The sequence below is a fragment of the Psittacula echo genome, assembly GCF_963264785.1.
Source record: "Psittacula echo genome assembly, chromosome: 17".
NCBI lineage: Eukaryota > Metazoa > Chordata > Aves > Psittaciformes > Psittacidae > Psittacula > Psittacula echo.
This window is the reverse complement of record NC_137753.1, coordinates 2563893-2577240: the sequence shown is the minus strand read 5'-3', so window position 1 is coordinate 2577240 and position 13348 is coordinate 2563893. Positions and strand designations below refer to the sequence as shown.

The window sequence follows — 13348 nt, the reverse complement described above, 5'->3', positions numbered from 1 at the left end:
TTCCAAGAGGAGCAAGAGATGCTGACACACCAGAAAGGAATGTGAGCTAACTTCAGCCCTGCTGATCTTTGCATCTCGGAAACACAGGATGCAGGTGGGAATTGCTGTGGCTGGGACTGTGCAACACATTAGGAGCTGTAGCTGTTTGATTGCTGTGTGATAGAGCAACAAGAAGTAGAAACAAGACATAAGATCATACCAGTGAATCTAGACACACACTGCATCAATCCACAAGATTGATTGGCTCTTTTAAAGCATGTTTCCTTGGGAGACAAACCAAACATATACACCACATTCTGCTTTCCCAGTTTACAGATAGAAATACACAGCCCTGAGCACAAGGAAGAGCTCTGCATTTAAACACAGTGATCTAAACCACTTGTTAGAAGAACCTCTTGACCTCGACGCACTAGACCCACAGGCAAACATACTTTGTCCACACAAAATCCATCCTGTGGGCACTCTGGAACCTTCAGCATTCCACATACAGCCACTGGCTACCAAAGAGTGGATTCCCACCATATCTCTCTACAAGAACCTCAGCAAACCCCTCTGGAGACTCTGAATCTAGTGACAGATGCTGGAAACTTTGGAAACAGTTGGGCAAGGGAGTAACATCCTCAGCCTTCCCTGCTGGGATCTCTCCATGGGCTAAATGCCATTCTCCCACAGTCAGACATGTCTGTAAGGAGGACAAATGAGGGGAGAAAAGGAAGGGGGAATATATACATTATGCTTCCCTTCTGGCAGCTCTTGCCAGAGCAACCAAGTGCTGGTCAACAGGCTCAGAAAAGCCAATTCCTCTTTCTCCTCCCCCTTTTCTAGGGAGCTATGTGCCAGCATCTGTCAGCCCCAAACAAGCAGGCAAGACTTTCCTAGTCACAGATCAGTCTCTTTAGAAGAAGGTGGGTTGTTGAGGGTTGTCTCCTTGCAAAGGTAATAGGCAGCATGATGACAAACTTTATGAAAGGATCCCTTGCCTGTCTCTTCCCTTTCCTGACACTCCTGCAGGCCAGAGAGCAGAGCCACATCTTGGAGCCTGCCCAAGCAGCTTCCCCAAGTCCTGCTGCATCTGTACAGCTTCACAATTAGAATGACACACGACTAGTCCTTACAGCCAAAGAGAAGCACAGGGAGAAGAAACAGAATAGATGTGACGCAGCTGAACTCACCAATCCAGCATCCTCTGTTCCCCTTACTGCTGTGAGCAGCAAGTTGGATTCAAGGCTATTCCAATTGTAGACAGCAAAGGGGGTAAGAAAATACATGACAGCATCTTTTGGGAGCTTTTTAAAGCCAAAAGCTGAACCACAAAGGCACCCTGCGTGTCATCAGGGTGTGCAGCAGAACTGACAGCAGGCTGTGTTGGGAGAGAGGGAAAAAGAGGGAAGTTCAGGCAGCGTGTGGACACACAGAGTAGGTCAGTACTCACCTTGGAGCTGGGCAGACAGCGCTTCCTGCTGCTGTTTGTATTTCTGGGCCAGGGCCTCAGCGTTCTGCACCTTTTGCTGCAAGTGGCTGTAGATGAAAACTCCCGAGCCCAGGCACGCCACGGTCACCAGGCAAAACCCGGTCTGCAGGAGCCCCTTCTGCCTCCTCGAACACATGCCGGTGCCCATGACGGGGCCGGGGCACAGCGATGCTGTAGCGCTGCCTCTCCGGCGTTGCTAAAGCATCTGCTCGGGTTTGCCCAACAGCCCTTTTCCTCCGCAGATCCGCAGATCCCTGGGCAAGGCGCGATCAAAGTCTCCTCTGCGCTCCTTCCCAACCCTCAGGGAGGCTCAGGCGCTCCAGCAGCGGTTTATTCCTCATCGCCCAACGGAGGGAAGCGCAGCACAGCGCCGGTACCCGACAGCAGCCGCCGAGGAGCCGGCGGGAGCATCCTTCATCTCCGAACCGCTCCGGGGAACCGGCCCGGGGCCGCCTGGGCGGAGGGGAGAGAGGAGGAGGAGGAGAAGGAGGAGGAAAACTTTTGCTTCCCATGTGCTGCAGCGCAGGGGGGGGCGGGAAGGGGGCATCGCCGCCTTTGGCTCTTCCCACCTCCCTCTCCGCAGCACCGACCGGAAAAAATAACCCGTCGGGACGAGGAGCGCTTCGGCCCCCTCCCCGCGGCCTCCCCCCGCCGGCAGCTCCGGGAGGAAGCGGCGGCACCGGGGCCGAGAGACGGGCCAGGAAACCGCCGGCGGCGGCATCCGGCGAGACCGAGGGGGAGCCCCCGAGGGGACCCGCTACCGGCGGATGGGGAGCAGTGCCCGGGTACCCAACCCGCAGCGCCCCGGGAACCGGAGGGGGATGCCGGACCCATCGCCTTGCGCTGCCCCCGCCGCACCGGCCCCGGTCCCCGCCGGTAGAGCGGAGCTCCCCCCAAGCTCTCCCACGTGTTTGTTTTCCCCTCCCTTCTCCAAAGCAGCGGACAAACCCGCTGCTGGCACCTGCTGCTGCTGGGGACACCTGCGGTAACAAATGGGGACATTAACAAGGACATCTGCAAGGGACCTTCAGGCTCATCCAGCCCCAACCCCTGCCACGGGCAGGGACACCTTCCACTAGAGCAGCTTGCTCCAAGCCCCTGTGTCCAACCTGGCCTTGAACACTGCCAGGGATGGGGCAGCCACAGCTTCTCAGGGCACCCTGTGCCAGCGCCTCAGCACCCTCATAGTAAAGAATTTCTTCCTAATATCTAATCTAAATCTACCCTCTGCCAGTTTAAAGCTGTTAGTTCTACTTTCCCATCCCTGGCAGTGCTCAAGGCCAGGTTGAGCAAGGCTCTCAGCAGCCCGGTCTAGTGGAAGATGTCCCTGCTCATTGCAGGGGGTTGGAGCTGGATGAGCTTTAAAGGTCCCTTCCCACCCAAACCATTTTATCATTTTATACTTCATGGGACAAATAAAGCCTTCTGGAACCCTGCTCATGCTCTGAGCTCAGATCTACTCTGTAAGAATCCCAGATCTGTAATGAACCTTGCCTGCACCAGCAGCCTGCCTGTCAGGTTGGCTCATCTCTTATCTGTGCTCACAGAGATACTTCCTCCGGAATTCTGCCAAGTTCTGTATTTCAAGCATCTGGGGAACAAGCAAAAATCCTAACAATTAATGCTTCAGCAGCAATTCCCCTCCAAGAATCGTGCATGGCTTTATAACTGTTAATCCAATGAGCTGTACAATACTGCTGGGAAACAGCTGAATGGCGTTCCTGTCCCCCTCATTTTCTGATGGGAAAACTGAGGCACAGCATTCCTGTAAGGATCCAAAGTAACTCAGGTTTTTATGGCGGCTATTTTTCCCCAAGCCTTTTCAGTGGATGGGGTACGTTGTCTGAGGTCTCTGCCAGAACAAGGGGGAGACTCAGCCCACTGGAAAGCCGGTGATTTGGCCACCGGTCCTGGCTCCAAGTACAGCTTCCAGAAATCATTATAGATTTTCCTTAATGAATTAACTGATTATTCCAGACTCCCTGCTTTGCTCTTTCTGCAAACCAGAATAACACTAAAGTGATGCTTCATGCAGCCTGTGTCTGCCGCGGATCCTTTGCATGTAGGACAGGGATAATCTTGTTGCTGTTTCACATATCCTCCATTCAAGAGGCACTCCACCTACAGACACAGACCCTGCATCAGCCTCACTGCCTGACTGTTTCTTTACCTAAATGTCCTGGGGGGTTGCTGGATGCTTCAGCATCTTTCCAGGCTGTTTGTCAGGAGCTGGAATGTCTTTTGTCTGCATCTCAAGGACTGAGGAGGCAGCCTGTGGGATGAGGACTCAGAGTCTGTTTTGCCTCTATTCAGAACATTCTTTTTTCCCCTCCTGCTCTCATTAATTACTTCCTCATGTGCCGGTTCCTGCCTGAGAAACACTGGGAATTTCTGTGGTTTTGACTCTGGAAAAGGTTAAAATCCTGAATTAGGGAATGCCTATCTGAGAGAGATTTGATTGACAAAGATTCTGCATTGTAGCACTTTTCTCTGCTGTAATAAACTCAGCTATAGCTTTAGTCCATATTTCTGCACCAGATCTAGAGCCAGATGAATAGTGCAGCCCCAGCAAAGAGCCAGAGGGTTTGCTTCTTGCTCATGCTTTGCCAGGATTTCTGTTATGTGGCTTGCTAGTGAAATCCCAGGAAACAGAGCTGATCCCACTTCCCCTGCAGTCAGGGATAAACCCCTCTACTTTGGTCCTGGTCTTCCACATCAAAACAATATAAGGGCCCCACCACTGAAGTCTTTGTTCTGAGATCCATTGGTACAAACCTCATCTTCAGAGAGTTCATTTTTATTGTGCCTAATCTGTATTTAATACTTCAGTATCAATACTTCATGCCCATATCTTTAAGCTATATCTGACCGGAACAGGTCAGAAGTTCTCTTTGCCAAGGATTTCTATGCCCCAGATGGAAAGGGGGCATCCTGCTGATTTGGCAAGGCCTGGTTTGGATATTTCCCTGCTATTCACTTGTGCAAGTTTCTCCTTTAACCATGCATTCTTTCTGAGAAGGGGCTGTCACATCAGCCAGCTCAGGGGGTACTTCCTTGAGCAAATCACATCCCACATCTCTAAAGGTCTACAGCCACTAGGCACAAGTATCTTAAGGAGGATACAGAGGAGTGCCCTGAGCTGAACAAACTGACCATAGGTAGCAGCTCTCTTCAATTCCAACTCCAAATGCTTTGTGCCACAGGGGTTATCTGCCCCATGCAGCATCTTGGAATGAGAGATGTGAATTCTTCTACTTCTTCTACACTGCACTGTTTTTCCAGGGGAAGCTTTATGCCTGCACAAGCATTCTCCTGGAATCAGTTGGGACACAGGGCTTTTTTGTTTTACTTTAAGTTTGGTTTTACACTATCCAGATGTCCGTGCTGCATTTTGAGCGTCGAGCTGGAAAGATCATTTGTGAGGAACTTAAGCTGGCATCCCTGCACACTGGGTGTCGGCCAGGGAGATTTCAATCTGGTTTTTAATACCCCCATAAGCCAAGAGCTTACGTCATCTCTGCTTTGCCACTGTCTCTTAACTGTGACCATCAGCAGACAGGATACAGATTTAGGCTGAGATTTTCTAAATTGTTGATTTAAAACACAATAGATTTTCCTGAATCTGGTCTTTGGTTTTGCAGATTTCAGTCAATGTCCCCACTATTCCTGCACAGAGATAATGGGAACACGATCTAAATGGCTTTGCCAGAGAGATGCTCTATTGATTCTGAGGTCCATATCTGTTTGCAGAACAGTGCCATGAGTATCTCATCTACCACTCAGATTGGCTACCTGGGAATCCTTCTTAGGTGGTTGCCCTCAGCAGCCTCCTTCCAGGTATTCCAGCTAGCATGGAATGGATATGTTTAATAGTAAGAATTCAACAGGGAGAACAACACAGAGCTATAAAAATGGAAATCAGCTCCTGTTCCGTATTAACCTGTCAAAAATCCTCTGCATGGCCAACGATCAAGTTGACACTAAGCTAATTACAGAAAGACCTTTAAACACAAAAGATTGTTACCTGCCTCCATTTCCAGCTCCACATGTCTGACCAGCCCAGAAGTCTAAAAGTATTATTGCTCATTTGCCTCCCTGCACACATACCAGAGCCCCCTTTTGTACAGAAAGCCTGCAGAAGTGCCTGTTACTCCCAAAGCTGCTGTGGCTCTGAGCACAAACAGCCAATTTGGCACATAGGCACTCAACTCTTGCACAAAAATGCCTGTTCCAGCCAGCACTGCCTGCAAAACCCAATCTCAAGGAGCATAAACTCTGTTTCTTACATAACACTAAACAAGAAGCCTCATAGAAAGTGGCTCTCCTTGCCCTCTTTATAGGATTTACACAAGAAAAAAGCCCCTTTAGGGCAAAGCAATTCAAGCCTCTCTTCTCCAGATGATGAGAGAATGATGGTTAGTGCACTGCCTGTTAGACTTCATTCTACAGTGCACTGTCAGACACCCCAAGGAGCACAGCACAGGACAATTATGCTGATATTCAAGCTTTTATCTCTGCAACTCCGCCAGTTACTTCCATTTTCCCTCTTAATTTGCCTGCTCTCTGGTTCCCACTGGCACGGCCTCTCTACCTCCAGTTCAGCACAAAGGTTCACTGCAGCATCTCACATTCTCCCACCAGGCTTCATATCTGGCATATGGATAGGGAAGAGAGATACCTGTAAGGAAATGGCAACCCAGCACCAGCTGCCCCCCATGTGCAGTTGGAAGAGGAGAATGGACTCTTCTGGTAGGAAAAAGAGAGAAGTGGCAAATGTTTAGCATTACAAGGTCTCCTTCCTCAACAGCCTTGAAAGCTCAGGCAGTCCTACAGCAAAGATGTACTGTCCCTTCTGATCAGGGATTTCATGCTCTGGGCTTCCCTTTGCTGCATGAGCCAGTATTTGCAAAGATCCTTAAACCTGGGCTTCCAAAAGGCCTTTGTTTGAGGACTGAAAGGGTGGGGTTGCTTTGTGCCTGTTTACTTTTAAAGATTAATACAGTGTTAAGACAGGATCTGGCAACATTTACAGCAAGAGAACTATTTCATAAAAAGATTGGGTATCCAGTGCAGCCAGACAGGCGTAAGGACCTAATTCCCCTTGGTGCAGGGAGCTAGGATGCCAAACATCCATTTACAGCCACAAACAACTTGACCCTCGGTACATGAGTAAGTTGCTTAAATAATTGCAGCAGCAGAAAAAAGGAGGATTAGTTTCCATGTCTGCTCTCTGGCTGGGACCAGATTCATCACTGCTGTAATCCTGCTGATTTCACTGCAGTCACACTTGGGATCACTTTGGGATTTTGAAGGCTACATTAATGCAGCAGGATGGAGGCTTTCCCAAGCATTAACATTCTGATGGGGTAGAAATTCATCCCATAATACAGCACTGAGAATGTTAAAGTACTAATGAAGCAAAGATGCCTGCTGTCACCACTGCTAGCTACTTAGAGCAGACTAAGGACAGACTTCCCTTGCAGAATTCCATATGCCATATTCATCCAGCACAATAAATAAGCCATATTGAAGGGGGAAGGCTGAGAAGATATTTCTGATTTTGAAATCCGCTAACCCTAAAGTTAGAAATAAAGAAATTAATGGAAATTTGCCTTTTATATATATTTATAGATACATCTATATGTCTGTATCTATATTTCTTTATCTCTATATCTCTATCCTTATCTCTATATCTGCATCTATATCTTGTTTCTTCATGCCTCCCCATGTGCTTGTGCTGAAGTGGGACAGCAGGCAAGGGAAGAACTCACTATTTGGCAATTCACTAAGAGTTTCCCTACTAGAATCCTCTACTCAGTCTATTCAGTAGAGGATAGGCTGAATCCACTCAGAAGTGAATTCACTTCTTCCACTCAGAAGTGAATGGGATAAGAGGGTAGATCCCACTCATCTCATTTTATAGATGAAACCAAGACCGGGGCTGCTTCAGAAGCAGAAAGCAGTGCTTCTCTGGACACCTCTGGCAGCTCCCAGGCTGAATACATGCCACCAGTGTATTTATTTGCCTTATTGATGGCAGGCTCCATTCCGCAGATGCTTTGCCAAAATGTGTTCGCAAGTGTTTTAAAGTTCCCCCTGAGATCTCAGATTGATGGATGAAGATCCAAGCTGTCGCCAGTACTTTTTATCACACTGCAAAGAGCAAGATGGCAAGGGATTGGCAGCTGAGTGACTCAGTAGCCAATGCAGACACACACAAATGGCTCAGGGGAAAGACTCCACTGAACTCCAAAGTGATCAGATTCGCACCACTGTGAATCACACAAAGCTGGACTCGCGCTTTGCTATTATTTATCAGTTAAATATTTGCTTTTATGTTTATTGGATGCAGATGGTGCCCCTAGACACAGGCCTTTTAATGTATACATCTGGTAGATAACTGTCATAGCAGCTTTGCCACAACTCCTGGCTTATTTCACATCTCCTGTTGTTCAGAGCAGCTCCTGAAAGGCCAATGGCTCAAGACATCAGGAGACAGTTCAGTTGTTATAATCTGAAGGATTCAAGATTTCCTTTACCTTGGAATCATACCTTTTTCCAACAAGAAATTTAAAAACCAGGATAGTTGTTTTTCAGTGCTAAAAATTGTTCAAAAGGAAGAAAAAGGGTTTGGATTCTATTAGGCTGTGATTCCATTTGTTCCAGAGGAGACCTAGATATGGAACTGAACTTCCTCAAAGGTAATTCCCAAAGCTGGGTATTGGATGTAGGTCACTTTCTGCTTGTTCTGAGACTCAGCTGAGCTAGAAATACTGTTCAGTTTTCCCTGAAAAGTGGAAGCCACACGTATCCCTTCTGTTGTATCCAGGTCATTGCCTTTGAAGGCAGTGCCACAAGGTGTAACTGTAACATGAGTGCACATCTGCAGTGTGTGTGAGCCAGGGCAAGCTGCTACTTCCAGGCTTTGCTTTTAGGGACAGAATCCCGTGAAACAGTCTTTCCACACACAAATTCCTGTATTGAGCATGCAAAACAGGCACTGCAGGACAGAGTTGTTGGGGAAAGTGTCCTTCTGTACATAACCTAAAGACATGTTTTGGACAACCCGTTTCTCCTAGCATCCAACCTCAGTTTTTATTGCTGCATTTTGACCCATTACTTCTTGGTGTACCCCCTAAGCACACAAGCCAGGTTATTTCTTTCTGCTCAGTATCAGCCTTATGCATGAAGGCACTTACCTTGTACTCTCAAGTCCCCCCTTCTCTAAGATGCAGCACTTCCTACATCTGCCTTGCAGTTGTTAGCCTCAAAAGGAAAACTCCTTACATCTTGCAGGCTGCCTTTGGGTTATACATCCCTGCACGGCTCATTCCTTGTCACAGACGTTTTCCCACAAGAGAAGATTCATTGGAGCTCACACTTATTTACACACTGGAGAGGTTTGCCATTTGCAGTACCTTTGGTGTTCAGTACAACCAAAATACCACCTCTCCAAAGAGGTTATATTCAAACAAAGGCAAAATCCCATCAAAATAATCAGTGAAGTTTTTACGTTGGCCATGGACTAAGCTGCTGATGCTGTATGACTTGGTCTGGGCACGCAAGTTCACTTGTTTACAAGCACTGGCAAAAGTAAGGCCTAAGTTATCTTGGTATTTATTGAGTGAGCACAAAAGAAGCTACTTTAAATGTGAAAGGCTCTTTTCAGACAGTTGCTGTTGGCGGGACTCCCCTGGCTCGAATGTATTTCTATGTTTATGCCAACATATAAATCTGCCTGGTAAAAAGCAAGCCGCGGGAGGAAGCATCAGTGCCTGCTTAGATCCACTTTCCACATTCCCAACCACTTAACAGTGCTCATTCTCCATCTTCTGGCCAAAGGGTAAAACGCACTGCAGGTCTGGTCAGGACCAGGGTGCATTCAATTCCTGCATTTCACATTCATGTTTTCCCAGTTCCCCGATGTGTGTGGGTGAGTGGTTTGGCCAACATCCCTTTTGTGCGACACAGAGGACAAGGGACACTGAGTCTTTCCATTTGGCTTTTATCAAGTGACAATGGCAAACGTGGTTTTGGACACATCCTTTGTACCCTGTAGGTACAAAAGTTACGGCAAGCGCAATCAGAATTTTACTCTCTTCAGCCTTCATAAGCCCTCGGCAACTCTGCTGCCTGGCGTCTTTGTTTCCTCCTCTAGGGCTCTAGATGGTATTCCCGAAGGGATAGTGGGAACAGGGATGGCATGTGATTTTTTTATGACCTTGCTGCCATATTTCTGTTGTGAGCACAGGGTCAAGTCCTGTGCTGTTGTCTTATCACTCTGAGGCTGCCGGGGCTTGCCATAAACACATTACTCAATTTCCCTGCTGTGAACGCTGTTCTTCGCTATCAACACAGGCCACTTTTAACCCTTGCTCTGCTCTGCCAGTCTACATTAGCAAAGACTAAATGTAAAACAAAATTCCAACTCATTAGCTTCAACAGAGCCATGCTTGATGTGCCACTGAGCAACAGAATGGACCAGGCAAGGGTAGTAAGAGTGGTTTAAGGTGTCTCTGACCTCAGCAGAGGTAAAGTCAGTAGAGTGTGTCCTTCTGGACACAACAGATCCACATGAACAGTGTCATTGGAAGAGACGATACAAACTCCTAAACTGCCTCTGCCTCGTTGGACGGAAAGTCATTATAAAAGTACTATTACCTGATGCTGTTAGAGTAGCAGAGTCTGATTCATGCGTGTTGGCCCTTAAGCCACCAATGATCCCATGCAGGCAATACCCAAGCTATGATCTTACCCTGCAGACAGCCTGCAGAGGCTTTCAAAGCCCTTCTGGCTTCCCGCTGAGCAAAGACACAGGGCACCTTGCCAGGAGTTATGTTGCATTCCCGAAACCCCCTCCATTATCCTAAGATCACCCCCAAAATTGAACACTTGACTGTTTAAAAAGGAGTGCATTCATTCCAGCAGGTTTCAATGGCACAGAGAAAACAGGAATCAATCATGGAATGGTTTGTGTTGGAAGGGACCTTAAAGCTCATCCAGCTCCAACCCTTGCCAGGGGCAGGGACACCTTCCACTGGAGCAGCTTGCTCCAAGCCCCTGTGTCCAACCTGGCCTTGAACACTGCCAGGGATGGGGCATTCACAGCTTCTCTGGGCAACCGGTGTCAGTGCCTCAGCACCCTCACACTGATCACCGTCCCCAAACGTTCCTTACCCTCGGCACCGCAAGTGCGTCAACCGCAGCACCCACTCCGAGCACAGCCGCGCAGGAGCCCGGACAGGCCAGGGCCGGGGCCGGGGCCTCGCCCCTGGGGCCTCCCGGGAGTTGTAGTCGCCGGCGCCCCGCGGGCGGGGAGCGGGGCAGGCCCAGAACTACGTCTCCCAGCGTGCCCCGCCGCTGTCACCGGGCTGCGGGAGGCCTGGGCGGGGCGCGCGGGCGGCCCCAGGGGAGCGGGGTCGAGCGGCGCCGCTGCAACACCCGCGGGGCGCCGGGCGGCCGCGGCCCGGCTCCTCGGCCGCTGCCCCGGGGGTAAGCAGGGGCGTCTTGTGCGGAGCGGGGCCGGGCCGGAGCAGGGCAGCGTCATCGCGGGCCGGGCCGCCTCAGCGCGGGCTCGCCTCTAGTGCGCGGGGTCGCCTCAGCCGGCGCGGGGCCGCCTCAGGGCCCGGGCGGCACCGGGGGGGTCTGTCGCCCCCTTTGGTGGGTCTCTGGGCGTCTCGGTTTCGCCGGGCTCGGGGTGATGGGTACCTCCGGGGGCCGTGGGGGGAAGGAGAAGGGCGGCCGCGGCGCTGTTGCTGCTGCTGGCGGCGGTGGGGAAGCGCCTCCACTCAGGGGAGGCTGCGGCCGGGCCGGAGCAGCCGCGACTGTGGGGTCCGGTGCGGGGTTCGTGTCTCGTCCGGCGGAAGGCTTGAGGAGGGAAGGAGCCGGTGGTCGTGGGCTGCAGCCGCGGTGCTCACCTGGGCCGCTTCTTGTGTTTTCTCCTTTCTCCCTAGGCCATTGTAGCGGGTCTGTGCTGAGGATGAATGAGGGGAGGAAGCAAACAGAGCCCTTGGCTAAGGACAGTGGCTTTGTGAAGGGTTGTCCGACATTCGTTCTCTCTCATATCTGTCAGGTAAGTGCCTGGTTTTTATCCTTGTCCTTCCTTGGGCTAAGCTGTGAATAGGTCTGCTGGAAGGAGCCGGTTTTCTTGCTGCCATGGTTGAGACTGTAATAGGGTGCGTCTGCTTGGTCCTGCTCCAGTTTTGGTTCTTTTCTTCTGGATGGTGAGTGCTGGGTGCCCAGGAGGGTGTAAACATAGATCCTGTCTTCCTGTTCTGGAACAGGTACTGCAGGTCAGTCCTTGCGTGCTAAGGTGAGAGCTGAAATGTTGGCAGTGATTCCTGCCGGGCATTTTGTATCACTGGAGCGTGTGCTCAGGTCCAGTGGGAACTGAAGCACATGCGGTTTTCTCTCTCCTGTGTTTCTGTGCAAGAGCAATCTTCCTGAACTGAGAATCAGTGAAACAAGGGGCAAACTTAAACCTAGAGAAGGTGGTACAGCTGCGCTGGAAGCAATCCGTGTGCTTGTTCTGATTTCCCTGCAGACACTCAACTCCAGAACTTACTTTCTGAACTAACAAATCCTAATTTCTGACGCAGTTAGAAACAAGGGAGCTCTGGCTCACCTTCATGGAGGTCACTTGGGCTTGGCTTTGCTACTCAGCCTTCTCTTTTTTTGGCTAAGAGCCTCATTACATGCTCTGCGCTTCTCTGTTGCTATAGGAAGAGTTTATTTGGCTCAAATGGGATACAGTTCGTGTTTATCATCTGTTTACCATGTCCTTGGTAAAGAACAACGCAGTTGTTCATCCTTCTAGGTCTTTCCTCCATACTTGATTACCTGTTGAATTTGTCATCTGTGGTTTCAGGATAAAGACAAGTGAATTCTCAAGGGATCCAGTTACTGTAAATTACCCACATTATTATGATTGGAATGATGTTGTGTGTCATGTTGAAAATAGAAATCAGAAAAAGAAAGCTTCGAAGCTTTCAAGCCCAGCAAAAGCTCAAAATGAGTTATAGGTGTCTAGGTTTGTGTCTGGAGAAGCTAACTTCCATTTGGTTCCCTTCAAGAAGCTCTTCCTCAAGGCAGCCAACTAACAAGGCAGTAGATTGGGTGTCAGGTAACTCATGCTGTACTCCCAGCTCTACTACTCGTGTATCTTTAGTACCTTATGCCTGTTTTCCATATTATTCTTGTCTGTTCCTGTGGTGGAAGGACATGATTTCATTTAGTGCCTGCAACATGTTAGTAAACAGTTACCTAGTTGTTTAACAGCGTCACCACTGGTTCTGTTTTCTTGAATCATTACTCTCTTTTTAGGTTTCAGAAGGGTAAAGATGTTTCCCATCCCTTTCTCTTTGTACAGCATACCTCTGTGAGCCACTGACAAGAAAACAATCTTCATGTAATTTTCAATTTCTGAACCTGTATGATATTCTTTGCTTATTATGATAGTGCTTGTAGCTTCATATGTTTTGATATTTATTTTGGATGCATATTTAAAGCTTTGTGAGTATCCTGGGCTCAATTAGTGTATAAAGAACCTGTTATTTTCCTGCTTTGGTCTGCAGTGGTGGCTGATCCACTGCTGGGATTGTTTGGGAGAATTGGGAGGCCATGCATAGCCTCTTACCACTAAAACTTCAACAAATGTCTTGGAAGTTACAAGAACTGTGGAAACTGTCTCCTTCCATTTTTACTTGGAAGGGGGTGTATTCATGGCTACTTTGATCAACAAGTATATGCCTACATGACCACCATGGGCTATTCAAAGCTCGTCTCTTACCTTGGCTTTGTATAGCATTAGTATTGGCTGCTCACGCATATGCTTGGTTTCGTATGGTTTCTCTGAAGTTGAAGGCTCTCTCCAACTTG

General features: G+C 49.1%; 2 protein-coding genes across 4 annotated transcripts in view; one reads left to right on the top strand and one right to left on the bottom strand.

The window, feature by feature from the left end:
* Positions 1–10727, bottom strand: part of LOC308228121 (uncharacterized protein) — a 35717-nt gene extending 24990 nt beyond the window's left edge. For 2 of the 3 annotated variants that reach the window (XM_080631241.1, XM_080631242.1), the window contains exons 1-2: positions 10649–10727; positions 1433–1924 (exon numbers count right to left, since the gene is read on the bottom strand). In XM_080631241.1, coding sequence (XP_080487367.1) covers positions 1433–1619 — 187 coding nt within the window. In that variant the 5' untranslated portion in view covers positions 1620–1924; positions 10649–10727. The remainder of the gene's footprint in view (positions 1–1432; positions 1925–10648) is intronic. The other variant, XM_080631243.1, reaches the window with a different exon arrangement.
* Positions 10728–10839: 112 nt separating this feature from the next.
* MIB2 (MIB E3 ubiquitin protein ligase 2) overlaps positions 10840–13348 on the top strand; it is a 36868-nt gene continuing 34359 nt past the window's right edge. The window contains exons 1-2 of the mRNA XM_080631373.1: positions 10840–10963; positions 11425–11543. The gene's annotated coding sequence lies outside the window, so the exon portion shown is untranslated. The remainder of the gene's footprint in view (positions 10964–11424; positions 11544–13348) is intronic.